The 27,296-nt window shown below is 41.2% G+C and overlaps 4 protein-coding genes across 4 annotated transcripts; 2 read left to right on the top strand and 2 right to left on the bottom strand.

Moving 5' to 3' along the window:
* Positions 1 to 769: 769 nt before the first annotated feature.
* LOC135492933 (AP-2 complex subunit alpha-2-like) lies at positions 770 to 15,085 on the top strand. Its single transcript, XM_064779681.1, has 20 exons — positions 770 to 888; positions 1,513 to 1,592; positions 2,022 to 2,090; positions 3,713 to 3,855; positions 4,490 to 4,683; positions 5,536 to 5,767; positions 5,878 to 5,986; positions 6,223 to 6,445; positions 6,817 to 7,051; positions 7,280 to 7,462; positions 7,669 to 7,766; positions 7,916 to 8,147; positions 8,336 to 8,515; positions 8,676 to 8,908; positions 9,036 to 9,208; positions 9,586 to 9,709; positions 10,095 to 10,211; positions 10,381 to 10,450; positions 10,651 to 10,785; positions 10,973 to 15,085. The coding sequence occupies exons 2-20, from the start codon at positions 1,529 to 1,531 to the stop codon at positions 11,048 to 11,050; spliced, it is 2,892 nt and encodes a 963-aa protein (XP_064635751.1). The 5' UTR covers positions 770 to 888; positions 1,513 to 1,528; the 3' UTR covers positions 11,051 to 15,085.
* Positions 15,086 to 15,172: 87 nt separating this feature from the next.
* LOC135492934 (RING finger protein 141-like) lies at positions 15,173 to 18,248 on the bottom strand. Its single transcript, XM_064779682.1, has 6 exons — positions 18,161 to 18,248; positions 17,228 to 17,402; positions 16,822 to 16,930; positions 16,345 to 16,505; positions 16,037 to 16,147; positions 15,173 to 15,800 (listed from the first exon to the last, which is right to left on the bottom strand). Exons 2-6 carry the CDS (start codon positions 17,383 to 17,385, stop codon positions 15,644 to 15,646), a joined length of 696 nt encoding a protein of 231 aa, XP_064635752.1. The 5' UTR covers positions 17,386 to 17,402; positions 18,161 to 18,248; the 3' UTR covers positions 15,173 to 15,643.
* Positions 18,249 to 18,276: 28 nt separating this feature from the next.
* Positions 18,277 to 21,157, top strand: LOC135492765 (hsp70-binding protein 1-like). Its single transcript, XM_064779402.1, has 6 exons — positions 18,277 to 18,559; positions 18,931 to 19,096; positions 19,207 to 19,428; positions 19,670 to 19,825; positions 20,443 to 20,651; positions 20,828 to 21,157. Exons 1-6 carry the CDS (start codon positions 18,416 to 18,418, stop codon positions 20,903 to 20,905), a joined length of 975 nt encoding a protein of 324 aa, XP_064635472.1. The 5' UTR covers positions 18,277 to 18,415; the 3' UTR covers positions 20,906 to 21,157.
* A 140-nt stretch (positions 21,158 to 21,297) lies between these two features.
* Positions 21,298 to 27,219, bottom strand: LOC135492764 (secreted frizzled-related protein 3-like). The gene is made up of 6 exons (XM_064779401.1): positions 26,359 to 27,219; positions 23,769 to 23,855; positions 23,168 to 23,239; positions 22,626 to 22,897; positions 22,322 to 22,509; positions 21,298 to 22,108 (listed from the first exon to the last, which is right to left on the bottom strand). The coding sequence occupies exons 1-6, from the start codon at positions 26,816 to 26,818 to the stop codon at positions 22,057 to 22,059; spliced, it is 1,131 nt and encodes a 376-aa protein (XP_064635471.1). The 5' UTR covers positions 26,819 to 27,219; the 3' UTR covers positions 21,298 to 22,056.
* Positions 27,220 to 27,296: the final 77 nt, after the last annotated feature.

Raw genomic sequence — 27,296 nt, forward strand, 5'->3', positions numbered from 1 at the left:
TTCAAGTCATTCACATTGTTTGCAATAAGGCTTAGAAAATATATCGGTGTGCGTAGCTGCTAAAACCAATCTCTCGGCACCGGACACCGGGCACCGGGCCAAATGTCCAATTTACATGCACCCGCTGAAATTGTCACATGGTCCATCTGCGGCAGAGACAGTTGTTGTCAAAACCCATTCTCCAAGCGTCGTCATTGGTGATCGTCGCTGTTACGCCTCACTCGACCTACTGTCTCTGCCGCAGTTGGACTATGTGACAAGTTCAGCGGGTGCACGTAAATTGGTCATTTGGCTCAGCGCCCTTGGTCAAAACCCTTAATCTCTGGATCAAGACATCCAAGATGGCGACAATTGATCAATTGCAGTGTCTGAAATTTAAAATTTCATAACGAAATCAGCGCCTCTAGTGTCAAGATTGTTGCCGTGCGACCGCCATTTTGTACAAAATTATGATATTTTCCCGAAACTGCCGATAAATTCCGACTGATTCCGAAGCAATTTTTAGTCAGATTATGAATTTACTGCCTTTGTAAGCACATAACAGACTCTAAATAACCAATACCATGATGCGATTGGTTCCATATGTGATATTTTAAGTTTTTGAGCAAGTAATTTGGGAACTCTTTTAAATCCGCAATGACCGTTAACCTCTTGTTGTATTGATACACGATCCGCAAGTCTGCCAGCGTTGAAAGTCGGCACTGACGAAATTTGGAGTTTTGATTTGGATCATGTGACTTTCGGTGGGTGTACAACTGCCTCGCTTTCGAGCGTTTCTTGCAAATGGCGGCCATCTTCCGAGAGTGACTAGGAATTTGGATTAATTTCCACAAATATACCATCATTCCATCAATATTTTAGAAGTTATACCTCTCACATTGATAGAGTGTAAGTAGACCAACCCATGAATAAGACTTTGTGGGTGGGTTTGCCAAGCGTAACTGCAGAAAAGAGTGACAGTTTCGAAAATTCAAGAAAGCAAAAAACCGGCCCCCCTCCCCTCTCGGCCGCCCGGTTCCTCCCCTCCTATCGAGCCGCCCCAATCCTCCCTGTCCCTCCCTTCTGCTTCTATCTATTCCTTGTGTAGCAGTGCAAATTGTGTTAATTTGATGTGCGCGTTCAGAATGAACGGCCACATACATGTTATCACCATGTTGATGTTCGATGTTTGTTGGCCTTAATTTTTGATGCTCAGGACGACAGGACTCGGGAGCCTCTGAGGAGGTGAGGAGTCCTGTGTCAGTGTGTGTGCTGTGGTCCTGGGTATCATGTCAATTGTCATGTATGTATTTGGGCCTTGTCATGTTATCCCATGTCAAATGATGTAAGGCAGGGAGAGACGAGTAGGTTTATGGGGCGACAACTAACATACATGTACGGGGGCCTAGGCCCAAGGGGCAAGGGCAAATTTGACTTGTCCGGAAAGAAACGATCTATAAGGATGAAGATGAAGGGCAAGGCTTCTGATTCGGGTACTGTAAAGGCGGTACTGTAATTCAATATCCCTTTCAGGTGACAAAAAAGCAAGATGCCGACTGTGAAAGGAGATGCGATGCGTGGCCTTGCGGTCTTCATATCAGATATTAGAAATTGTGAGTAGTTTTGTCACAGTCATACTCGGAAATTAGTGCTGTCACCCCTTGCATCTAATTCTGAGAATTTGACCATCTAGTAGTCCCAGGCGCAAGAAAAGACTGTAGTTGCTGAGCAACAGAAAGAATATAACTAGTCTACAAAAGTTGTAAAAATGATACACTTACTCTTCGTCTTAAGTTCGAGACATGAATTAGAAATGGTGTATTGCTTGGATGGAATAAAGTGAAGACTATTGCCAGTATCGGAGGCAAAAGGAATACATCAAGAAGTGTTTGTGCTATACCAAACTTTCTAACGCTGTGAGGTTTATAGCAGAAATTTGTGTTCGTGGTCAGATGACTCGGATTAGTCTCAGCCCTCATATTTCAACTGCTGTTTGAATAATCTATTCTAAGTGAATGACTCTGTTTTTTCCATATTTTCAGGTAAAAGTAAAGAGGCTGAAATAAAAAGAATAAACAAAGAACTGGCAAATATAAGATCTAAATTTAAAGGTAAGTCAATCTTTTGTCTTCTCAAAAGTAATACATGTAATATCGAGCTTTCCATTCCAAGTCATCTTGAGATGTAGACATGTATTGTGGGATGCCCTGGGTGTTCTGTTTAGAGTGCCCTACCTGCATTCTACAGCCACACAGTGTCTTGTTTGAACGTTGCCACTTTGCTCTCTATCCGCAAATGAAGCTGAGGTGTGCGCCATCTCCTTGACACCCCACAACATATGTCTGTGGATACCTCTAACAGATAGGTTCTTGAGTCTCTTTGAAAAGGAATTGACAGTATTTCAAAATCTATTGGATGGAGGCAGGGCAATAGAATAAGCAGTCAGTTTTGTGCACCTTTCCAAGCATGTGATTTGCTGGAAGGAGTCCGGTCAAGTTGCACTATATTTTGAGTATGTAAATCTTATCAGCATGATACACATACAGTTTCTCATAGAGCCACCTGTTGTGTCATTCTGTCTTCCCAAGCTGTGCTCCCAGTATAATGTAACATCCAGCACAATTGTCAGAAAGTACATGTTAGCTCATGATATCATGTTGAGACATCATGTTAACGTGATGTTTACTCTACATTATGATTTTAAATGCACAATAATGTATAACAGACTACATGTCAACATGCTGTCAGTTAACATGCTTTCTAACAACCAGGTTCTGGCTCCTCCATAGTCAGGTAATCAGTGAAGGAAACTGATGTAATCTCTCCTGCCATCTATCATGTCTGCGGCTTTATTGGTCACTGTCAAATCTCAAGGGGATTATTGATTAGAGCCTGACGAGAGTGGTATGCTAGGAATTACTGTCATAGAGTGCTGTCCACTCTCTTGGCTGATTTTTGCATTAATTGTGAGGTATATAGTGTACATGTTCGCAAAAGGAAATAATCTTTTGACTGATAAGTGTCTGATTCTTCATGGTCCTGAAGTTCCAGTGTACAGTAGATTTGTAAGACCAATTATACTACAATTCAGCAGTTAGCCAATGTACTGGTACATGCAATCATCAGAGCAAATCTTGATGAATGAATTACGACACATTTGCCTCATCTACCACTAACCAGTAAAAATCTTTTGAAACTGATCTAATCTATTGTGCCATCTATCATGTGTGTGGCTTTATTGGTAGACATCCGCAGGAGATTATTGATTGTGATCAAGGAGTGTTGTGCAGGATGTAGTATGGTCGAAGGTTGTCCATATTCTCATGGCTACATTCCGCTAGAGTAGGTCAAAAGGAAGTGTGTCTACTTGACCTAATTGATGATAGTGGTATGCCGCAATAGTGGAACCGATTGATGAATGGGTTTGCATTTCCCAAAGGTCACAAATTTCCATCGCCAAGCAGTAAAAACTATTTTCCAGCTGCCATTAATGTTTGCTTACACGTATATGTTTTACCGATTCTCTGCTGACAGGATCAGTGTTCTTCATAGGCTTTGTATGATACATGTAGTGTTAATCACCCTGAAATTCTTGTATGCCACTCACTCATGCAAATTTTGTGCAGAGAACTCGGCATGTCTGATCATTGTTTCACTGACCTTCAAAAGTCATGGATTAGTCATTTTCTTACTGCAGTTGATCTTCACCTATGTGGCTTTTGATATTTTTCAGGTGATAAAACTTTAGATGGCTACCAGAAGAAGAAATATGTTTGTAAACTTCTGTTCATCTTCCTTCTGGGCCACGACATTGACTTTGGTCACATGGAGGCAGTTAATCTCCTCAGTTCGAATAAATACACAGAAAAACAAATTGTGAGTATATCTCTCAATAACAATATCATTTATCACTGACTGACATTGTTGATTTTTAAGTATAATTGAATTCTAAATCTAATTGAAAACGTATGTCATAATTATCTGTGACTGTATATAATTATCTGTTGTTGTATTTCCAATCTGTCATACATCATTATCCTGACTATCTGTCCCTGAGGTGACCGAGAAAACAAAAGCACTTCATGGGAATGCATTCATGCCAGTTGGCTCAGTCAGGAGTTGGTTACATCTATTCCTGGCTGTCCCTGAATTATTGATGGCATTTGTTAGCTCTCAATACCTTAATGCATCACCATATTGCTTTTCTCATCAATATTGACCTGTTAGTTTAGTCAATGTTTCAACTGACATTTATGTTCCATGTTCGATCTGTAGTTAAAGACACCAGTTAATCCTTTTGGAAGGATGGTGTAGGCATGGTAGTGGGCTAATACCTTGATATGACATCGATTACCCAATGTTAACATTTCTTATGACTCATCCGTATCGAGTATTGACCAGTTAGTTGAGTCAATGCCTCGAATGACATTTCTCTGACCTGATGTATGTTTGGTCTGTACTCCATCTAAGACTAAGTGTATAAATTAACCCTTTCTTTCTTTTCATTCAGGGTTATTTGTTTATATCTGTGCTGGTCAGTGCGAGCAGTGAGCTGATGAAGCTCGTAATCCAGTCAATAAAGAATGACCTTTCCAGCCGGAATCCAACCCACATATGCCTTGCCCTGCAATGTGTAGCCAACATTGGAAGTCGGGAAATGGCCGAGGCTCTCATGGGGGATATTCCAAAGTTACTTGTGTCTGGGTAAGAATTTCGTATTGACAATAGTATTGACAAAAGTATTGACAATAGTATTGACAATAGTATTGACAAAACTCTTGAGAGTAGAACTTCTCTAAGGCCTGGTCCACAGTGAGAAGATATCCTTATTTTTATTGATTCCTCTTTCTACTCGGCAAGTTATTTCTTGACTAGCCTCTTGGGCATAGGAGTGGGTAAAATCAATGAAAATAATTGAGAAAATAGCTGCTGGTCTAATTTCAAGTTCTATTTATAAGGTACTTCACTGATGGCTTTGGGTTTGTATCAATTAGTGTTTCTCATTTTAAAACCCTTTGGCTATTAATAATGGATGAAGACTTTTACAATCAGATAGGCTATGGGATGACTACTCTAACTTTAGTTCTGGAAAGAGCAATGCACCATATCCCTCAGAAAAAAGTGTCCCAGTATTCAAGTATCTGAGAGGCAGAACATTTGCTGTGGAAGATGAATCTTTATACTGAAACTGATTACTGCTCACATGTACTTTCGCAATCCTAGACATAGTACTGAAGTATGTGGACAAAACAAATATTGATCTTTCATTCAGGCTTCTATTCATGTGGTGATGCTGTAACTAGTCCCACTGGGTTTGAATGATTGTGTTTCCAAGGTGGCAGTGGTTTTCATGTACATGTTGTACATACTAACTAAAGTTATAATCAATGAAATAATTTAGCTTGTGGGCTCTTTTGTTGTACTGTCAATCATAGCAGTTTTTGTGGATATTTTGCTTTTTGCACTTTTCATAGCTCCAGTAAATAATTTTAAATGCGAGGGGCAACCAAACTTGATGTCCTAAAAAACTGATTGGGATCATTCACATTTTTTCAGGGACACCATCGACAGCGTAAAACAGAGCGCAGCTCTCTGTCTTCTCCGGCTACAACGTACATCACCAGACCTGGTCCAGATGGGCGAATGGACGTCACGTGTCATCCACTTACTAAACGACCAGCACATGGGCGTGGTCACAGCCGCGGTCAGTCTTATAGAAGCCCTTGTGAAGAAAAATCCTGATGAATATAAAGGCTGCGTCTCTTTAGCTGTGTCAAGGTTGAGTCGAGTAAGTAAACACATAGATATAGTTTGATTTTAATATTTCTCCAAATTTTACCTTCTATTAGAATTTTAGCTTTGATCTCAAATTGTAAAGTTGTGTTTCTTTTGTTTCAGATCGTCACATCATCATACACTGACCTTCAAGACTACACTTACTACTTTGTACCAGCACCGTGGCTGTCAGTCAAGCTGATACGATTATTGCAATACTACCCACCTCCAGGTAATATACACCGTCCGATGATAATGTTTAAGGCGTCTGCTTAGTGACCGGAAGCTCAAAGGTTTGAGATCTGTTCATAGCTCTTTCAGATGGAATCAGTTGGTTGCTTGCCAGCTAGTAAAATATCGGATGCAAATGGATGTAGATTCAAGGTTGTGTATTGGATATTCCAATGTCCTTGCTGTCAGTGTTTGTATAACTATTCCTTATAGATGTTTCAATATCTCTCTTTACAGAGGACCCTGCCGTTAAAACGCGACTAACAGAATGTCTAGAAACTATTTTGAACAAAGCCCAAGAGCCGCCGAAATCGAAGAAGGTGCAGCACTCTAACGCCAAAAACGCTGTACTATTTGAAGCCATAAATCTAATCATCCACATGGACAGTGATCCTAACCTTCTAGTCAGGGCATGTAATCAGCTCGGGCAGTTCTTACAACATAGAGAAACTAACCTCAGGTACATCATTCATCTTTCATCACCACTCCATGATCCCTCAACGCAGCCTTGTCATTTTCGAAGCCATTTTACTCTTGTGTCTGTCAATCCCACATCACTAAACTTTTGGCTACTGCAGCCTACATGAGGAATGTCGCCCAAATTGTCACCTGCACAAACCTGTGCTGTTGTCTACATCTTTGAAGAATCAGTGCTTGTCAGCCTAGTACAGTACTTACTGCATACTGAACTGCTGATATCAATGGTACTTATATTGATGGGCCAGGCTCTAAACCAGATCTTCTTCAGTTTGATTCCAAGCATGATGACCTCGATTTTATCTTCCATATTTTCGACGCTTGCAAAACACTTAACCTTCGTCCTCCTTTCAGATACCTTGCCTTAGAAAGCATGTGTTTGTTGGCCACATCAGAGTTTTCCCACGAAGCCGTGAAGAAACACCAGGAAACAGTCATCAATGCATTAAAAACTGAACGGGACGTGAGCGTGCGACAAAGAGCGGTCGATTTACTCTACGCCATGTGCGACAGATCTAACGCCGAAGAAATCGTTTCTGAAATGTTATCATATCTGGAAACGGCTGATTATTCAATAAGAGAAGAAATGGTGAGCGGTTCTTTTATTCTTTCTCTGCTGTAGTGTAGGATTCTTGGGCTCTCACAGTTTCTGAATGAGAGTTTAATAAACATAGTTAAAAGTATCACTACATGAGTTCCTATGCCAGGGCAGGCTTAAGCTTGAAGAGGGGGGAAACGTTTTTATTTGAGAATTTATCATGGTTTTCCTGTGATGAACAAAATAATTTGATCTCATTTTTTTCCAAATCTTGCCTAGGTGTTGAAAGTGGCCATCTTAGCGGAGAAATATGCAGTCGATTACACATGGTACGTGGATGTCATCTTGAACCTGATCAGAATAGCGGGAGATTACGTGAGCGAAGAAGTCTGGTACCGAGTCATACAGATTGTTATCAACCGAGATGATGTTCAGGGCTATGCAGCAAAGACAGTATTTGAGGTAAGACAAAGAAACCATTGTGCGGTGGTGTAGTGATGACAGGGCCCGACTCCTCACCAAAAGGTTGTTGGTACGACAACTCATCAGAGTAACTTAATTCCCGACCAACGGCAAGGAATTCTCCTTGCTCTACTTACTGTGTTAAGGTATTGTAATACTGCAGTCTACTGTAGAATAGTTCAAACCTTTATGTTATCTTTCTTCAGGCATTACAAGCTCCTGCTTGCCATGAAAATATGGTGAAGGTTGGTGGATACATTCTTGGTGAATTTGGAAACTTGATAGCCGGAGACCCTAGATCAAGGTTAGTATTGTGCGAAGAAGTATGGAGGGCTGGTACCATGATGTTGGGCAACTAGAAAAGCTGAAGAAATTCTCTTCATAGGCAAGACTGTTGGCTGTCTTTATGATGTACAAGATGTTGACTTAAATCCAGTGTTTTTCTGGTTTCAGTCCCTCAGTGCAGTTCCAGTTGTTACACAGCAAGTTCCACCTGTGCAGTGGCGCCACCAAAGGCCTCATCCTCTCGACGTATGTGAAATTCATCAACCTCTTCCCGGAGATCAAGAACCAGATACAGGATATTCTCGGCCATGACAACCAGCTGAGAAACTCCGACGTGGAGCTACAGCAGCGATCGATCGAGTATCTGCGATTAACATCTATCACCACTGCTGATGTTTTGGTAAGCATACTGTAAACAGCATAGTTTTTGAGGATATTGCGATTAACGTTGATTTGTGGAATTTCCCTTTCCCAGTAGATTGGTGTGTATTTAAACGCCACCTTGGGAGGCAGAATGAAAATGCTTTATGAGTTCAGCTGCACATGAAGCCTCAAGTCACACACTAACTATAAAATTTATGATTGCAGGCGACTGTCTTGGAAGAAATGCCTCCGTTCCCAGAGCGAGAGTCGTCAATTTTAGCCAAACTGAAGAAGAAAAAGCCTTCGAGTGTGAAGGAGGGTGGTGAGGGGCGCCCACATCCCCATCCTCGCGCTGAGATGAATAACGCAGAGTCTGGTGCACCGGCTCCACCAGTGACTGCTGTGGTAAGTATACAGTACTTCGGCCACGTTATATGCAAATCCTTCTTTCCGTTCGACAAATAAATCAGTAAACTGAATACATAATGATCTTGAATAATCATGATTACCTTTGTATGAAATGGACGCCATAAGTTGTTTTGAAAGTTTCTTCATCTACTTTCAGCCTCCCTTGCAGATGTCAAGCCCCAGCACCCCTGGTTCAGCTACGCAGTCTGCAGACCTTCTAGGTCTTGGTATGCCTGTGACAAATCAAGCCAACACTGCCCCACCACAGAACAATGCTGCTCTCTTGGTGGATATCCTTGGGAATGCTGGGGAAACACCCAAAAATGGAATGCCGAATGATACTGGTGGACTTGGCAATTCGTTCAACATTGATGACGATTCATTTACCAGGTACGTGTAGGAGAAATCAATTTGAGGTCAATTCATGCTCCACATTGTTGAAATTATTACTTTTACTTCAACTATGATGGCTCCACTAATTCCATGATTGCTTAAGATGATCTGTTTTTAATTTCAGATTTATTTCCAAAAATAACGGTGTTTTGTTTGAGAATGACCTCATCCAGGTTGGTCTCAAGTCGGAATATCGGCAAAATCTTGGAAGGTTTGGAATGTACTACGGAAATAAGACAAGTTTCCCATTACAAGAATTCAGCACGGACTTCACTTATCCTGGCGACTCTAACACTGATATCCTTTTGATGACAACAACAATATTCGCTCCTGATTTATTGTAGGTTTTCTGATGTTCTGCTAAAGGCCCCAACTCCCAATTTATAGGATTTGGAACTACTCTGAGCAACTTTGCTGTTTCTGCTTTAAGTTTACAAGTGATTCCCTTGTCAGTCAGTCAGGCAGTTGCCTTGCCCTCCAAGATCAAGGCACAAATGATGTGCTGTATGAGCTGCTACTGGAGGCATGATGTCGTACTGATCAGCATTCCCCCCATTTGCAAGAATTATTCCCTCGCCTTCATACCGTTATTGTTGACCAAGCACTTTGAACTTTTCGAATAGATTACTCTATGGACAACTCCAGGCAACCCTTTCTTCCTTAACCAAGCTCACAGTTGAATGTCCAGTTGAAGCCAGTCCCTACACTAGTAGAAGGAGGTGCCCAGTGTCAACAGTTGATCAACATCGAGTGTATAAAGGAATTCAAGGATGCACCCATACTCAATGTACACTTTAGGTAAGTCATGATCTTAGGCCGAAAGATCATAATGTACAAGGGAATGAAATCCTTTATTGATAATCAGTACTCAGCAAAGACTTGGCAGACACACTATTTCTGGACTTAGATCCATTTACATATTGTCACTTCACATGCAGAATATCGAGCTTAGAATTTTCAGTGGGGTCCTCGGGGGGGGGGGGGGGAAGAACGTGGATGACAGTATAAATCACTCTTCAATTTTGGGTGCAGACATGTTACCTCTCCTTGAGCTCTGTATTCAAAATCTCGTCCTTGAGCTCTTGATTCAAAATCCAACAAAAAGGTCATTTTTGCTGCTTAGATTATATGCCAGTTTTGTTGTCTTGTTCGATTCCTTACACCTCTCACATTTCCTATACAGATACAGTGGTACTCCTCAGAATATCTCCATTAAGCTGCCAGTGATGGTCAACAAGTTCCTCGGACCTGCAGAGATGAAGAAGGAAGATTTCTTTTTACGGTGGAAACAGCTTAACCTGTGAGTAGTTGTAGCGGTAACTACACGAAGAACATCATACGCAGTGAGCAAATTGTCACTAAAGCTCAACAGAAATGTGACCTATCATTTCATATGTATCATTGTGTCATTGTTTTGGCCGAGTACGCTCAAAAATGCTATGTCGTTGACCTTTTTCTCCTTTCTTCAGGCCTGAACAGGAAGCTCAGAGTATTTTCAAGGCCAAGTTTACCATGGACCAAGAGCAAATAAATGCTAAGGTATCTACATTGTTAATTAGTTCAGGTGACAAATCTTGCTGGGGCTTACCTCCATGACAACAAAATTTACATTTCCTTTTCCTTGATGACTTGACCAAAAGATGGTGATGGTTAGAGTCTCATTCACTTGACAAAGTTGGGAAGTTGTATTCCATCACTTTGCTGCAATAAAACATATTTTTCTGATGTTTCTCTTTCAGTTGATAGCCTATGGCATGACTTTGCTCGAGGGAATTGATCCCAACCCTGAGAATTACGTAGCAGCGGGTATATTACATACACGAGATCAACAAATAGGATGTCTTCTCCGGTTAGAACCTAATAAACAGACACAGGTAAGGGTTGAAAATAAATTTGAGGGTGGAAGTAACATCTCCGTTTGGGTATATCAATGACTGGGATTGACATTTTGAAATTAGGAGATCACTGTGCCTTTGTGTAGATGTCATAGATACGATTGGCTATGGTGGTCCGTGATAGGCAGAAAAGAATTTTAATCTGTTTCTTCTCGCTCTGTTTCAGTTGTTCCGCCTGACTCTACACTCAACTAAACAACTTGTTAGTACACAACTGTGTGAATTGCTCGAGACTCAGCTGTAACACAGGAGTAGGTCATAAGACAAGGACTTGCAATCTCGTCACATATTTCATGGATGGACAGAAAATACCGCGTTACTTTGATGCAACTATTAATCACTGTTTATGTAACCGTAATGATTGATGGATTTGACCTGAGAGATACATGTAACCAAGAATGGATTTTAGCGAAATTCAGATCACTATTGTTTGTGGAAATGTAACCATGGTAGCTGAGGTAACCGTGCTAATGTAACCATGGTAACTGGTAGGTGTAACCATGGTAGCTGAGGTAACCGTGCTAATGTAACCATGGTAACTGGTAGATGTAACCATGGTAGCTGAGGTAACCGTGCTAATGTACCCATGGTAACTGGTAGATGTAACCATGGTAACCAGAAGTGAATATAGTGACAGGATAATTCAGCTTTGTATAAGAGATATACCCATTATATAACCACAAATGAATTAATGCTGTCGAAATACTGGTCTAGCCACGATCAACTTGACTTGACCGTCTCCGTTTTCAGCGGTGTTGTCGAGTGGTTTTAAATTCCAGTTGAAGTCCTTCAGTCATCTGCTGGAGAAGCTGTGGCAACTTGATTCAGTCATTTTCAACTGTTCATGTGCTTCTCAACTTGACCTTGACCTGTGGGTTTGAATTTGCGTTGAAGTTGTAAACGTTTGCAGACATCCAGGTCATGAGTGGAGACTGACTACAGTAGTATTTGAAACCGGTTGTTTGGGTGGTTACAAAATACTTCAAACCTTTCAACAGAATGTGTTAATAGATGACAATATAAACGCATATCATTATTTTGACCACGCATCATGATGAACAAACACTTTGGTTGACATATACAGTTAAGAAATGCCATCATAGGAGATCACAATTTGATCACCTGTTTTGCGAAAGTGAACAAGTGCAACCACCAGTCAAACCACCTCCACTGTTTTGACGTGCATTGTACTGTTTTTTGTCACTACGTGTATTTGTGAATCAAAGTGGACATTTGTATTTGTATTTCTAGCTACTGCAAGCATTATGTACAGGGGCAGTGTAATCATAGAGGTTATTATATGTCTAGAGATCTTTGAATGTATGCAAAAACTTAGTTTTGTATCTAGTAGATATAATGATCAATCTTGTGTATGTTTTGTAAATGAAGTTGGACAGGTTACAGAAAGATTGTTTGATTCACTGAATGAACTTCATCAGTTGGTTGAGACGTGTTATTACCTTGGGTCAGAGAATGTGTCGTAAAAAATGTGAAATTTTGGGATGTAGGAATACGAGAGACACAAGTTCCTTTAAGAATCCATGCCAATTAGTTCAGTCTCTTCCATATCCTTCAGAAGAACAGTTTGATAATCAAAGGGCATGTCCAAATTGTTTGGCCATTGTGATTGCCAAGATCATGTGCTAGCTTTGTACAATTTAAGGTGCAGTTGGAAATAAATTGAAAATACGATATTTCATGGCGTATTTGAGCAGTTTCAGACGGAATAGTTTTCACCAACGTTTGGAATCGAGCCCAGTTCATAATTCATTGTGGTTCCTGTTTCATTATCAGGATCTTGTTATAATGGCAGGTGGGATGATTGGAGAGGTCAAGGTCATTTCAAAATGACTTCGTGAAAAGCTGAGGTGAGATTTTACCAAGGTTGTTAGAAGGTTGAGACCAGAGACTTAAAATCTTCTCCTTTAATATAGGTCAATCACCAGGATATGAGTTGGTTAGCAATAACCAAGTTCCTATATTTGTATAGTAATACATAGTGAATGTAAAATGTAAAGATAGACAAAATAGATTAAAATAGCTTTATTCGAGCAATGTGTAAATGTAAACTGTATAGTGATATAATTCACCTTGGCAGTAGTTTTCACGAGAAATGAACCTAACTGTGTACCTGCTGTATAGTGATTTTGGTCTTGAAGTATAAGATGTGACATGTTCTGTACACTGTTATTTAGTCCCTGCGGTCAATATTTAGTACAGCGTTCGCAAACAATTATCAGATTTACCTTTCAAATTTCCTCAATTTGGTTACTTTGATAAATTCCATTGAAAATGTTCAATTAAATGATTATATTGATTAGTTATAATTGTATGGTTATCTAGTGTCGATGAGATATGGATTTCAATATGAAATGTTAGTAATTTTGTTTTTTATTGACACAAATTGAACAGGGGTGTGTTGGATATACAATATACACTAGTGTTTTATTCAGAGTCACGGAAGTCACAATAATTTTCTCATGAGATTTGTCGCTATACTGGTCTGGGTTGTTCAAATCCATGATAACTTTAACGGAGTCTGAGCATGAAAAATTTTAATGGGATACTGAGATAATGTCTTTAAGGATACTTAATGAAGCCGTCATGGATAATGTGAATTATGTGCTTTTGAACAACCCTGCCTTATATTATCTTTGTGTTCGACTCTGCCGTTCCCCTGTCAAGGTGTTGCCAAACTATGTGGCAAAATATTTTTACAACGATTTTGATTTTGTTCTGTATTCAAATATGCTTTATATGCTTTGCTTGATAACCTAATTAATACAGTATCCATTCCTGTCTTGTGTCAAGAAAAGTGATTGAAATAATTATCAGTAAATAATTGCATGAAAAGTAAAGATTGTCATTAAGTTCATTTGGTTATTTGCATGCCTGATGGCGACCACCCTAGATATTGTCATCGAAGTAAGTCGCCTCGGAACACCCCATCCGAGGCCTCCTCTCCTAAACAAAGTACATTTCACCACAATCCCTCGGCGTATGAGATGTGGCCCTGGACAATGGTCAGTGAACTTTGGTCAGTGAACTATTTTGGTTTATAACTTGTTTATATAGTTAATGTCAAGTGGAATATAAAGTGTGTCTTGATTTGTTGAACATTCCTGACATTGGTTTCAAATTTACCAGATTCCTGTAATGATCATGTTAGGGATGTGCAAATTTGATATTTGGAATGTGTACATATGAATTGGCTGTGCAAGTAGATGTAGTTAATGCAGCAGTCAATTTGACCCGATTACCCCCCTTCTTAGGCAATGGTCACTTTTCCCCTTAACACTTATTCACACTGACCGTGAGTATGTCCCGGTTTACAGTTATTCGACACCAATTTAGTGGTGACCCCCCTAAGAAGGGGTGTGCTCGGGTCACATTGACTGCAGCATGAGTTTAACTAAAACTTGATCGTTCCCCATATTTTGGATACTTGTGACAGTAGCACCTTCTTTGAGATGTCGTACGAGTATCATCATGGACTAACAGCCCATATCAGTTATTGTTCGATAGTTTGTGCCACCTCTAGGCACAACGTTTCCATCAGGTCCTCATTTTCTAGAAGGGCTGTCCTTCTCACTGTTGACAAATTATGCATTGGTGTTCTGTAGATATTTCTCTGAACCGCATGGGAATTCTTGTGTCTGGTTACCGGTGTAGAAGATGGCATTTAGTTGGTTGATACAAGTCAAGTACACATTGGTTCAGTACTTAAATGTCTGTTTTGTTTTCATATAAGAGTGTCTCCTTGATTTGAAACTCGCTCGTCATCCTGTCCCACTATTTGACCAGATATGCAGTAAAAAAGACATTAGCTGAAGTAAAAAGGAATTCTTTAATCACACCCTTAGCCTCCCACCACCCCACCACCCCACCCCACCCCACCCCACCCCACATGCACAGATACTATGAACCTCACAGGTAGACATTAAGGAGCTGGGCGTCTGAAATGATGAAAAGATAACTTACAGTTACCGACGGTCACAAACGCCAGTGTAGCAGAAATAGCATTTGCACATCCTTTAGTGAATAAAAATTTAAGATGCGTCAAGAGGAATTTGGAAGTAGAGGTGATTACATTCGTTAGAGCCAGTAGATGTATTCCTGTGGGAGATTCATAACACACAATAGCTTCATAGCGTTAACTCGGTTCTATTGTTTATGGTGCTGGTAATAGTGAGTGCTGGACGGATGTGACCCCTTTGTCTAAAATAGAACTTATAGTATTGGTGACCTTATGTTATATTAAATGATCGTATGAACAAAATAGACTTGTTTCTCTTGAATTCTGTGATTCTTCGGTATGGGTGTTCAGGGCTTGCTGCAAACAGGCAGAGTCAGGAATTGCCCATTTTGACAATACAACACATAACTCATTTCTTCATGCAAAATAATTTATTTGTATACATTGTACCTTATACAGACAGCTTTGTACAAGAATGCAGTTTTATACACTGCACAAGAAATCTCTATTAGTATTAACTAGAAGAGTCCCCTTCTTACATGGATGTACAAACATTAACGCTTTTATAAGATGTTTCACAAAGACCTTATAAAAACATTATGCAATGCACTGATATGAACACAAACAATTTTCTCGGAAAATCATCCAAGAATCTGACTAGAATGCCGGAATGTACGCTCCTCGGCTTTTACAGAAGTGTTCCTGAATTTGACTGGGAAATCATTTCAAAGCACTTTACCCCTGCACAGTATGGGGTATAAGACACGCACTGAAAATCGCATGAACTCCCAATCCTACATCACATCAAAGACATGACATGCACCTTCCTATGCACAGCGTGAACCAATCACAATAGTCCGTTCACTTGCTGGCGTTATCGGTATCCGTGATTCCCATGAGGTAGTCCTGCACGTCAGATGCCATTTCGTCCGAACCCGGCTTCTCAGCCATGTACCAGGCGTCGTCATTACTCTCCAGCTGTTTGCGGCAGATCGGGCACGATTTGCTTGACGCATTCCTAAAAAGATACCGTACAGATTAGATAACTAAAGTATAACGAGCTACATGTAGTTTTATAGTCCACTTCACAAGAAATCAGCACTTCTATTTTTGGTTCATTCACTGAGAAAGCATAGCAGTTGAACTCATTTGCAATCAGACAACAAAACACTGTCAAATTTTTGTACCCATTTGTAGGTTTTTGAATGCAGTGCCAACCAGTTGTGTAATGACTTATGTAGATTAGCTATTTACCACTTATCAATACACTCCTCACAATACATGTGATTGCAACTTAGGATGATGACTGCTTTACGATCCATGCATATTACACATTCACTGTCGTCATCTCCAGTTTCTTCAATGCTGAAAACAAACCAGAAATGCTTAAGGACTTATGGCGTCGAGACATATTTAAAACATACCTGGGCGGCCTACATTATTGGTTCAAGGACTACATAGAGCCAGGGTCATAGCTTCCGAGGGTACATTCATCCAGATACATACAATCAAGGTTCATTATCCAAAGGCTTCTAGACGAAGAAGAAACAAATCTCACTTACTCGGTCACTGCCTGCATGATGACAGATGCATCCAAGTCCACTTTCGTGTCTGAATCGGCTGCTGCCAGAGACACTTGGTGCATAATCTCTGTGTAAAGTTTGATGTATTGTCTCAGGTTAAGAATGCGAGTAGAAACAACAAGGCCTGTTGTGATGTCAACCTAGCCAAAGTAAACAACAAACATGACAAGATCATGCTCCTTCGATTGGGGCTGAAACTGGAAGCCGTTCTGACCTTTACCTATGACAACCCACTCTGTTGCCACCAGGTGGGCATGGCATTCATTTAGCCCAGGGGATTTCAGTTTTAACCCTAATTGAAAAGAATGCGCAGTGTGAGAGTGTTGCCCCCTAAAATCTACTAGGGGGAACTAACATGAGCAATTCGCTGGTTGGGAGACTTGTGGACCTGCAGCATTGCTCACTGTGCTGTGACCACAGCCTTCCCAAAACACAGCATATCATTTATTGTCTCACCTTAAGGCACTTTATCCTGACTAACCCTTTCCATAACACAGTCTCATCAGTCCCCTTCTTGACTGAAAATATCAGCTGTTTACCACTTGTTTCTCCAAATGACTTTGTACTGAAAAAGTGAAATTTGGTAGATAGCTGAATAGACAGTTCAGGGGCCAGACACGCAAGATGAACAATTTCAGTGCCAATGCAATTACCTAGCCTCCAACAAGTTACCCCAGTCTATAATAAAGTATACAGTAGAAACTCTCTATGGACACCCTAGGAACTGACAAATGTCGGCCCAGATAGAGACAGGGTAGGACCTACGCAGTCCCATTTCGCTGTCATGATCGTCCTTCCTCGATGTACCGGGCATCCAGAGTGTAAGATGAGGATTGCCAGGATTGTTTAGGAAGAAACTTACAGTTCATTCAATTGATGGACACTCGCCAGGAACTCTTCGTATGATAATGTGGCCGCTGTCTTCAGGGTGGCTGCGTGGTGGTGAAGTTTCTGCATGAAGACAACCACCTGTGTAGGAGCGAGTCGCCTCATGGTGGCACTCTGGTCCTGTCCCATCATGCATGAGGAGATTTCGCCTACAAAAACCATGTTTTGGCAGCTTAATGGAACACAGCAAGAAATGCTTGTAAAAATGGAAAGTAGGATATCAAGTGGAATCCACTGGCAAGACTGTTACAGGCTTTCAAGGCATCTGAATCCTACAGTATAGCCTTCATACACATCCCACTGGGATCATAATCACTGAAATATACCTACGTTCACCCAGCTCCAATTGTCAAATTCCCACTGGGACTTTTCTGATCCCAATGGAATCCTAGTCAGAATACCTGTAGACCAGTAGACAGGCAAACAGGGCATTTCTTATTCCCGGGAATGTTTCCTTTCCAATGGAGTCCCAGTGAGCAAACAAAGACTGCACTGGGACTGTTTGCAAATCCAATGGACCTGGTGGATCTCGCTGGGAAGACTGGATTGGCCATGGGGCTTTTTTAAGATAGGAATTCAGAGGGAAAGCAGACTGACTGGCCTTCTTTTCCCCGGCAGTACGGAGACCAAGTCAGATTTTCTCCTTCCAGTGCAGTGGAATTCCAGTGGGTAGAAAGACTGGGACTTTGCCAAACTAGTCCCAATGGACTCCCAGTGCCCAAGTAAAAAATAGGCATAGGCCCTTCAGAGAAATTTTTATCCGCGATCCAGTGGGGATCCAGTGGGGATCCAGTGGGATTCCACTATTCCAGTGGATTGGCCTGATCTGCTGATGGCCAAATAAAAATTACATCTTTTGGTTCAGAAAGCCTTGTGAGATATCTAGTCAAACCACTTTCATACTCACTAAGATTACAACACAAGATCAACGCAAAATCTCATGAAAACATGACATATCAGCAAATGTCGTGATAAATGAATATAATGTAACGCTTTACGGTAAGGTCAAAAGGTCAAGGCCGAATGAGCAAAACAATGGAACATCCTGCAAATTGCCTCTAGAAAAGTCTCGAAATTTCCACTTTCTCTTTTATATAAATCGTTGAAACTTGTGTGGTTGCTTTATTTGATATTGTAGAATATATTGAGTTGATTTATTAACATGGCTGAGGGAAATCAGCGAAGATATCCGCAAAGTTTGACGGGTGCACTGCAGATGGCTGTTGATCTTCAGGGACAGGGACAGTCCAGTGACAGTGTAGAAGGGAATCCAAGTCCTCAACCAAGTGAACAAATGACTGAGGAGGTTTGTATGATCATCACGAGTGACATGTCGTTCCATTTCTATTCGGGCACTCCATCTTTATTCTCACCTTTTCAGTCTATATTCTACAGACCGGTGACTGACAACAATCGTAATCTGCGACATCTCACATGACATGGGCCCCGATGGGGCTGAGCGGCACGAAATCTGCAGAGGATGATGTTTGTGACCTCATCAACTTTTGACTCAGCCCGACATCAGATAGGATTTCTGACAATGTTACATATGTAGAACAAAATGCAGCACCGTCCTCTTTTTAATCATATTGTCCGCTAAGGGAGGTTGCACTGTACTGTCTTTATTGAAGTAGGCAAGGTGTTTTCCCAATGTTAACCCTTTGTTTTTTCCTCCAGAGAAGGAAGTGGTTAAACGAGGCCCTGTGCAACATGGTTGTGGATGAAATCAAGGAAATGAAAGAACATCTTGACACTCTGGCTGATGCCAGCAAAGAAGACGATGATAAAGAATTTGCTTTGGAAGAGTTGTCGAATATGTGTGATCGGATTGATATGGCTAAGGGTAGGTCTCAATAAATTGACAAGGCATCGAACATTCGAAATTTACGTCAAAGCAATTGCTGGCCATTTCAAAGAATATGACAACAAACTTATCATATTTGTCCATTTCAGACTTCCAAAAGATTGGTGGCTTTGAAGTGTTACCAATGGTGCTGGGTCACGAGAGTCCTGAAGTCCGATGGAGAGCAGCCGATCTCCTTGCTACATTGGTCCAAAATAATCCTTATTGTCAGGAGGCGGCTCTTCTCAAAGGATTCCTCGAGGTGTTGTTGAAACTTCTGGACACGGATGAAGCTGATATAGTCCGTATCAAGGCGCTTTATGCTCTATCATGTAAGATATTTTCATGTGGTCATCTGTTTGGTTTGTTACCATTGGAGTTGATTTTGAACCGTCACAGTCCACCTTTGAAATATGTCGATGATGTGATTGCAACCTATCCACCAGATGGCAGTAGTTTATTTGTCCTCGCTGTGCTTTGTCCGAACTACACATCAGGTCAAGATTCTTATTCAAAATTGTTTTCCAAAGGGTACTCTATCTCTGATGACGAGTTCTATTGTTGTATTTTCAGGTTTATGTAGGGACTATGAACCAGGTTTGGAAAGTTTTATAAAAAACGATGGATTCTCATACCTGATGAGGGCCATGCAGAGTGGGGTTCAAAAATTACAACTAAAAGCCTCCTTTTTACTGCAAGCAATTTGTTCATCAACCCCTTCGTGTAAAGGTAGGAATTAGCTGCATTTAACACCTTAAGCGCCGAACCACGTATATCTACGCGGCCCAAATCCCCCTCTTTGAGCTGGTTATCGGAGTCTCATGGACTTCATAAAAGAACTACGCCATTGCCATCTTCAGGGCAAGGTTGGAACTGAAAAGACCAAACGGTCTTCAGTTCCTACCGTGCCCTCTTTTCAGTTCCTACCATGCCCTGAAGATGGCGATGGCGCAGTTCTTTCATGAAAATAAAAAGTTCTGAACTACGCCATCGCCATCTTCAGGGCACGGTAGGAACTGAAAAGACCGTGTTGGTCTTTTCAGTTCCTGTCTTGCCCTGAAGATGGCGATGGCGTAGTGCTTCATGAAGTCCACGAGGCTCCGATAACCAACCAGCTCAAAGAGAGGGGATTTGTGCCACGTAGATCTACGTGGTTCGGCGCTGAAGGTGTTAATTTACTTTGTCTTCCTTTGATAAGAAACTACAGTGAGACCCGATAACATGACCACTCATTTATAAAGTATTTGAAACAAAGTGCCTTGCCCAATGTCACAAGCCTTGTGACTTTGTTAGGATGTCAGATGGTTGTACTGAGGAAACTAAATGGATGTAATGTTCATTTTCAGATATACTATGTGATATTGGCATGATAGAGCAGCTGATTGGACTCCTCGGGTCAGAGCACAGTCAGGTTCATGAACACCTTACAATGGCCCTTCTCACGATAGCTAAGGACCACCCACGCTCCGTACAGGAATGTCAGAGACAAGAGTTTCAGCTGGAGGCACTTCTCAAGGAAAGGGTTGATGCAATTAAAGGCCTGGATGAGTGTCTGGTACGTAATTCTAGTGGATGACCTTTTTGGTATGGACCCTGATGCTGAGATATAACTTAGCCTTTGCTTTGTACATGATTGATGAAGTAATGGCATAAGATTATATTTCCTGTTGAGACATGTACCCTGTTTACATGTAAATCCTGTTACACCCATTTCATTTGTTTACATTGCAGGAGGAAAAAGAATATGCAGAACAGCTGTTACAGATGTGCTTCAATTCAAAAATAAGGGGACAAGACTTGGAACGGTGATGTAAATTTTGAGGAATTTGCATCCACTTGATTTGACATTACAGACTTGCATTTGGGATTGAACTCTTAACTACATCCAGAACAAAGGGATAATGTGTAGACGCTCATTGTCATGGTGATTCGGGAGGCTGTTACTCTCCCCCTCTTCTTGGACCAGGGCCTGGTTATTAGAAAGCATGAAGTTGTTGGCAAAGAACTTTTCAAAGGAGATGAAAATTTCTAATAATAATAAATGATGTAAAGATTATCAATTTAGTTATCTTCTGTGTTCATGACTTCTAAGGATAGTGTATTCAATATCCTATGGACAAGGACATTGAATATTGAACTGAAAATATTTTCTGAAACAGGATAATTCACAGATGAATAAATAATCCAAAAGTATGTTTTAATGGCAACTATATTTATTACAGACACATTTCCACATGGTTCTAAGCATCCGATCACAATCTTTGTATTATGTAGTATAATATTACACGTAGGTTGGTTGGGATTCTGATCAAAAGCACTATGATTTGTGATAAAACGTGCCAGGTAAAAAATCAACTTCAATTTCACATTTGCATTCATGATCTTAACCCCACGAGTTTTACTCGTAACAAATAAGGTGGCCTATTTGGCAAATAAGTCGTCAAACACGTACAATTTGTGTAGTCTTTCACAACTACGGAGTAACAAATTCACGCGTTGTCGCTAGCACTATGACGACCTAATGCACATTTACAAGCCACTCACCATCACCTAATAGTGTTAAAGACGTCCCTACAATGACGAACAGATCAATAACAGCAACTCACTATATTAGTGAACGTAAATGTTTTTACCGGTAACCCGGTCCACTCGGTATCATTCCTGTGAGCATGACAATTCAAGGTACATATCCAGAGAACCTCCTATGTGTCCAAGTCCACATGAACTGTTCTATAGCCAGGTTAGCAATGTACACGGTGATTCAACTATGGAAGCAGAGGTCCCAACAAAGCCCCGGGAACAAAACCAGCTACTGGTCAAGTTACAGGGGCAGTTGATTTCTTACAATATCCAACTGTGTTATCCCCACAATACTGACTGTTTGATTTTCCCCATCCATTCAGCCATCCATGTATCAATCCTCCGTAGCTATTCCAGTTTGAATTTTAGTCCTAGCATCCTCATATGAAGAATGTTGCCTGCGTGGCTACGCTCTGGGTGGGTCGTGGCGTTCTGAAAATACAAGACTTGGACGATGGGTGGAAATTGTCTTGCAAACAAGGAGACACTACCTAATTTGGGAGACCATAAATAGCTAAAGCTTCGCTGTCTGCGGCTGTTTCGCCAACACTCAAAAATATAACGATTTTCCACAGGAAAAAACAAAAAATTATATTTTCTATTTACAAGTCATAGGCTTTTAAAACAACATCCTCCCTCACCCACCTGTGTCTATTTCGGCGCCTCCTCTCTCTTTCCTTCTTCTCCCGATCTGTGCGAGATGTATTTTTTTTCTTGCCCTTCTTCTTCTTTTTCTTCTTCTTTTTTTTGCCCGTTGTTCCTTCATCATCTTTGTTTGCCCTGTTGTCGTCATTGGTGACAGGGATGGTAGTACTTGCAACAGCATCCCACTTCTGTAAACACAAAGTAACACAGCTACTCAGCCTAAAGATTCACTGTATCGAAGTTACACAATTTAAAGCCTCACTGTATTGAAGTAGACCCTGTCTGCACAATCTGCATTACTTACCTGCATAAGTCTGGGATACGTATTCTTCCAAGTATAGCTCAGTGACTGCCTCAAATACAGCAGCCTCTCATTCACAGCATCCTCATGCCCAAGAATGAAATATTCACGCGACTTTCGAAACCTGGGACAGATACAGGAAGTGTTCGTCCATAAGTTGGCATCGCCTACTGCTATGGCAACGCGGCCATGTTTGATGACTTCGACCACCTCCACTTTGATGATGGTTGTGCCCATGGTATCTTTGTCTGACTCCTTCCATTTCGCTCTTATTGCTGGAAGAAACAAAAATGGGAAGAAATTTGCTTTAAGGTCAATTTTAGTAAAGAGAACCATCAACTTTGATACCATCCTGGGAAAGCAGGGGCTGATATTTGCTTTGATACAGCGTCCATACGCTTCCTTGAATTTCTAGAATTTTGCTAATTTACTAATTTACTCAGAATTTAATAATTCCGGACCAAATTATTAGATTAGTCCCAACTAGCTAACCATCCATCTCCATATGATTCAAATGTCAAAAAGTCTTGGAGTCTACCACTCACCGTAATCAAACTTTTTAGCTTGGTAAATCTTCTCTCTGAACTTTCTTTTCTTGCATCTCCGGTTGCATCGATCTTGCCAAAAGAAACAAAGAATGGAAACAAATTAGGAAAAAGAAGTTGAAGTCCAGTCATCAGCTATCCAGCTCCAACAAGTGCAAAACGTCTGATGGTGTGGAGAGGCATTCACTTCTACACAGTGGTTAAAAGACTTGCATTTGAAAGTGCCACCGCTTCCAGAGTCTAGGATGGGCATTGCGCTCTCAGAGCCTTGCTTGCCATGACCTCAAGCCCCTCTCCTGTCAGGTCTGTCCTCTTGTCTCCTGTTGAGACACGTACAATTACCTCACGTCACATCCTAAGGACAGTCTACGTCAGAAGGCATCTTGACTTGTCTCTTATGAGGGGTCTTCGCCATCTCAATGGTCTTTACTACCAGGACTGTCACAACCTACGGATGGTCCAACCTTTTGTCACAACCTTGAGGGGACACCACGAAGGTGGATAGATCAAGTTTGCAGAGTTGTGTTGAATACAGTTAGCCTGGGCTTTAATCATGTTAGGGAGGAGCTGAAATGTAAAAAGCAATGAAAAGAGTACTCACCCGGCTTCCTTGCTACGTTTTTCTTTCCCCGTCTTCTCTTGTTCTTCTTCCCCTTCCCTTTCCCTTTCCCTTTTTTCCTCCCTTTCTCTGAAATGGACAGTAACTACGATTGATGAATTTGGTCCCTTGTGTCCGGCGCAAGAAAATGGAGAGTTTACTGTCTCGTACGATCAGTAGAGTTCAGTTAGTAAAATTAGAAGTCATCATCCACTAACTGTAGTTATCGTTGAGAAATCTGAACCCCTCTATTTTCGTAGAATAAACTCTTTTGTGCGAATTAGTCAGTAATGACCAAAGCACACAAGGGATGAGTCCATTAAAAGGTGCCTGTGCAAAATATGATATATACTTCAGAACAGTACCGTAGGACCAAAATAGAAGTGCAACTAACACATTAACTTCAGCAGCAAACGATGCGTACATCCTTTAGCTGTCTCCCAAAGAAATTATGATTAATGTCTTCATCTTGAAGAAAAAAGGCAAGCGCTGTTTTGCACTTGAGCTTATCAAACTATTGGGATGTAAAGAGATAATGGCGGTTGTTTTGTCCCACTCAAAACAAGTTCCGTCCCGTTTGTGTTCAGTTCGCCTTTAAAAATGACGGACGGCGGTATTTCCTGAACATCTTTGATCATTACCGCCTGTTTCCTTTGAAGAAAATAAATCAAACCCATGGTTCTTAGTCATTGTAACTGTTAGGCTATTAAGGGCGAAAGTTCAGTGCTGGACAAAGAAGATATTCTTAAAGGGGGACTATAGGCAGAGATATTGGGTCAAATTAGTGGTCTTCTCGCTGCTGCTGCAGTCCTATGGACTCCCTGATAATTAAGTGCAACGGCATGATCCATTTCGAACCGGTTTACGAAAAGGTGGCCATCTTGGACGCCATCTTTAATTTCAAAATCATGCTTCAAAAATCTGCCGGTTGTGTTGCACCCACTGGTCCTCGATACACACAAACATCATATTGAGAAGACACGACGCGACCTCCCTCAGCTGATGGATCAGTAAATTCCAGTCCCCCGGTGTCATTGACATCATAAACAATGTGGTAAATAAAACCGGATGGTCCATTAACCTTAAAATATTGCTCAAGCTCAGTTGAATCTCCTGTCGCTTAGCATGGTAATGTCCTAGTTACTACAACCCCTGCGAACCTAGGCATCCGCGAACGGCAAGATGAAAAGACTGCACTCTGCGGGATAAACACCAGAAAACACGTTTCTAAACCCCGCATCGCATTTTTTTGGTAGTCATATTAGTTTCTTGAACTCCGGTAACTGGAAAATTACGATTACCTAACTCTAGGGAGTCCGTTCAGGCAGCCACCCCTCATGGGGAGGAAGAACAATTAGTGCACGCCAGAAAGAAACCTCAGACACAGTAATGAGTTCAACTACTGTAGAAACCTCTCTCAGCCGTCCAATGATATACATGTGGTATGTTAGCAGAAAGTTCGTGTGCAACCATAACCAATGTCTCAGGAGTTTACTGGGAAACAAACAACGGGTCAAAGCCAAGGCGTTGCAGCAGTGACAGCTGCCAATCAATCCGACTAAATGCGTATTTCTAATTGACGTATTGTTCATTGTCTTAATAGCTCGAATCTTGGTCCATCCTGACTCTTATGCGTTTGCGTCACCACTATCGAGATCCACGTAATTTAGCGATCTCATAACATTGCAGGTCAAGATGATCTTGGTCCTTCCATGAAAAAATCCTTTAAAAAAGATTGTTATCCGGTTGCCATGACAATTCCGTTAATTTGTCATCGACTTGTCATAATTGGGACATTATTTCAGGGATCACTCGGATGAATGATTTTTACATTTTCCGTTGGAACGTAAATCTCCGATTTCCCGCACCCGATAGCTCTCAGACAGATTGATCAGGTTATCAATTACTAATGCATGTATCAATTGATGATGAAAGTTATGCACCTGATGGCCTAATACACTGTTAACCATCCAATGTCTAAAATCAGATCGATGTGTCATAATCATCCTTCCAGCGTCTTGATCCGATCTCGATCTTTGCCGGCCATGAAAAAAACCAACAGCTTTTGCGCGTATGTTCTAGTAATGAGCGCGAGTTATCGGACAAACAAATTGATTTTCTTACGATTGCATTGGTAGTGTCAATTATTCACAAATGACCGACATATCGACATGGCCTATACATATATATCTATTATGTCATAAAGGAATAAACGTAAAGGTATCACTGAAAAATATGTATTGTGGCGTCGGACTGTGCGGGATGGACGAGAGAGCTCTTAGAACCCCCCATCTCTTCATGATGAGCCAAATGATTTGTTGGACACATCAATTAATGATAATCAATGGTAACTGATTACTGATTTACTGATTCAGTTCCGATGACCACTGATCGATGTCGGAGTACGCTGTGACCCTGGGTACCACCCGACGAGGCGGATGGACTGACAATTGGATGAGGCGATAACGTATGGTACATTGTATTGCCAACTCATTAACGGTAATTGTAAATGCAACCGTTTTCTTCTGGATAGTGGTGAAACGGGCACTGACAGTAATTGCCGGGGGTTGAAAACCAATACCATTGTCCTTACCTTCTGGCATTTTGGCAACAATTGCATCTGGCATGATGCAGACTCCTCTATTGTATGATGGAAGTCTGGTGCAATCCAGACTCTCAGGCCACGATACGTTATAGCGTAGCATCACGGGTTCGCACCCAATCTTCGAATTCTCACAGACGCTCCGACAGGGAGGAATCGCGTCCTGTGAAAACTCCATTGTACAGATAGGCGCGTACATCGAACAGAGAAAAAACAATAAGGAACTACTGCACTGGGTGTCAACCAACTGTTCAAATTGTTCTATTGCTAAAATGGCGTTTTTCTGTGTGCTGTGATGTAATAAGTTTGGCATCCTAGTCATATTGTACTGCATCCTCTGACACATGGGAATTTGAATCTGTTCACACTGAGCAGACGACACAACGTTAGATTCAAAGAGAAATATCACAACGAACCACAGCACTGCCAACAGTATCGCCTTCTGCTCCATTTTGTTTAGCCTGTGATACCTCAAAACAAAGATCAAGATAAGAAACGCCCAACACCCTTGGTATATCGTCCTAAAATCGTTAAGCAGAAAAAATCAAATCCTTTCAGCGTTTTTCCAAGCGTTTCTTTCCTCTAAATACGTGCAGAGCACTCATCTCTTTCATAACATATCCATCCTCTTATAGTCCTGTCACAAAAAGAAGAAAACGCCCAACACACCTTTCGTCCATAAATCGTTTAACAAAATCCTATAAATATCCTCCTCTTCCAGCGTGTTTTTATGCGCCAATATATCCTTCCACTCATATAATAACCATTGCGTCGTACCTCAGCGGACCTCACATCTCGTCTGCTCCGCTCACCTGAGCGAGCGCTCCGCACAACCTATCAAGATGAGCACCAATGATGAACAACTCATACAGCGGGGGACAAACCGCAGACAGTTTTTTCTCGAAACACAAACACGACTCGCCTGATTG

Source organism: Lineus longissimus, chromosome 8 (assembly GCF_910592395.1).
Source record: "Lineus longissimus chromosome 8, tnLinLong1.2, whole genome shotgun sequence".
Classification (NCBI taxonomy): domain Eukaryota; kingdom Metazoa; phylum Nemertea; class Pilidiophora; order Heteronemertea; family Lineidae; genus Lineus; species Lineus longissimus.

Bases quoted from the DNA above. Each gene is read 5' to 3' on its own strand.
- LOC135492933 (XM_064779681.1), top strand. From the start codon at position 1,529: ATGCCGACTGTGAAAGGAGATGCGATGCGTGGCCTTGCGGTCTTCATA. The intron at 10,451-10,650 runs GTATCTACATTG...TTTCTCTTTCAG, and splicing joins AAGAGCAAATAAATGCTAAG to TTGATAGCCTATGGCATGAC. The intron at 10,786-10,972 runs GTAAGGGTTGAA...GCTCTGTTTCAG, and splicing joins AACCTAATAAACAGACACAG to TTGTTCCGCCTGACTCTACA.
- LOC135492934 (XM_064779682.1), bottom strand. From the start codon at position 17,385: ATGATGGGACAGGACCAGAGTGCCACCATGAGGCGACTCGCTCCTACA. The intron at 16,931-17,227 runs GTAAGTTTCTTC...TCACTTTTTCAG, and splicing joins GTCCATCAATTGAATGAACT to TACAAAGTCATTTGGAGAAA. The intron at 15,801-16,036 runs GTAAATAGCTAA...GTATCTTTTTAG, and splicing joins GAGGAGTGTATTGATAAGTG to GAATGCGTCAAGCAAATCGT.
- LOC135492765 (XM_064779402.1), top strand. From the start codon at position 18,416: ATGGCTGAGGGAAATCAGCGAAGATATCCGCAAAGTTTGACGGGTGCA. The intron at 19,097-19,206 runs GTAGGTCTCAAT...TGTCCATTTCAG, and splicing joins TCGGATTGATATGGCTAAGG to ACTTCCAAAAGATTGGTGGC. The intron at 19,826-20,442 runs GTAGGAATTAGC...GTTCATTTTCAG, and splicing joins ATCAACCCCTTCGTGTAAAG to ATATACTATGTGATATTGGC.
- LOC135492764 (XM_064779401.1), bottom strand. From the start codon at position 26,818: ATGGAGCAGAAGGCGATACTGTTGGCAGTGCTGTGGTTCGTTGTGATA. The intron at 23,856-26,358 runs GTAAGGACAATG...TGTCCATTTCAG, and splicing joins TGTTGCCAAAATGCCAGAAG to AGAAAGGGAGGAAAAAAGGG. The intron at 22,510-22,625 runs GTAAGTAATGCA...TTGTGTTTACAG, and splicing joins CGTATCCCAGACTTATGCAG to AAGTGGGATGCTGTTGCAAG.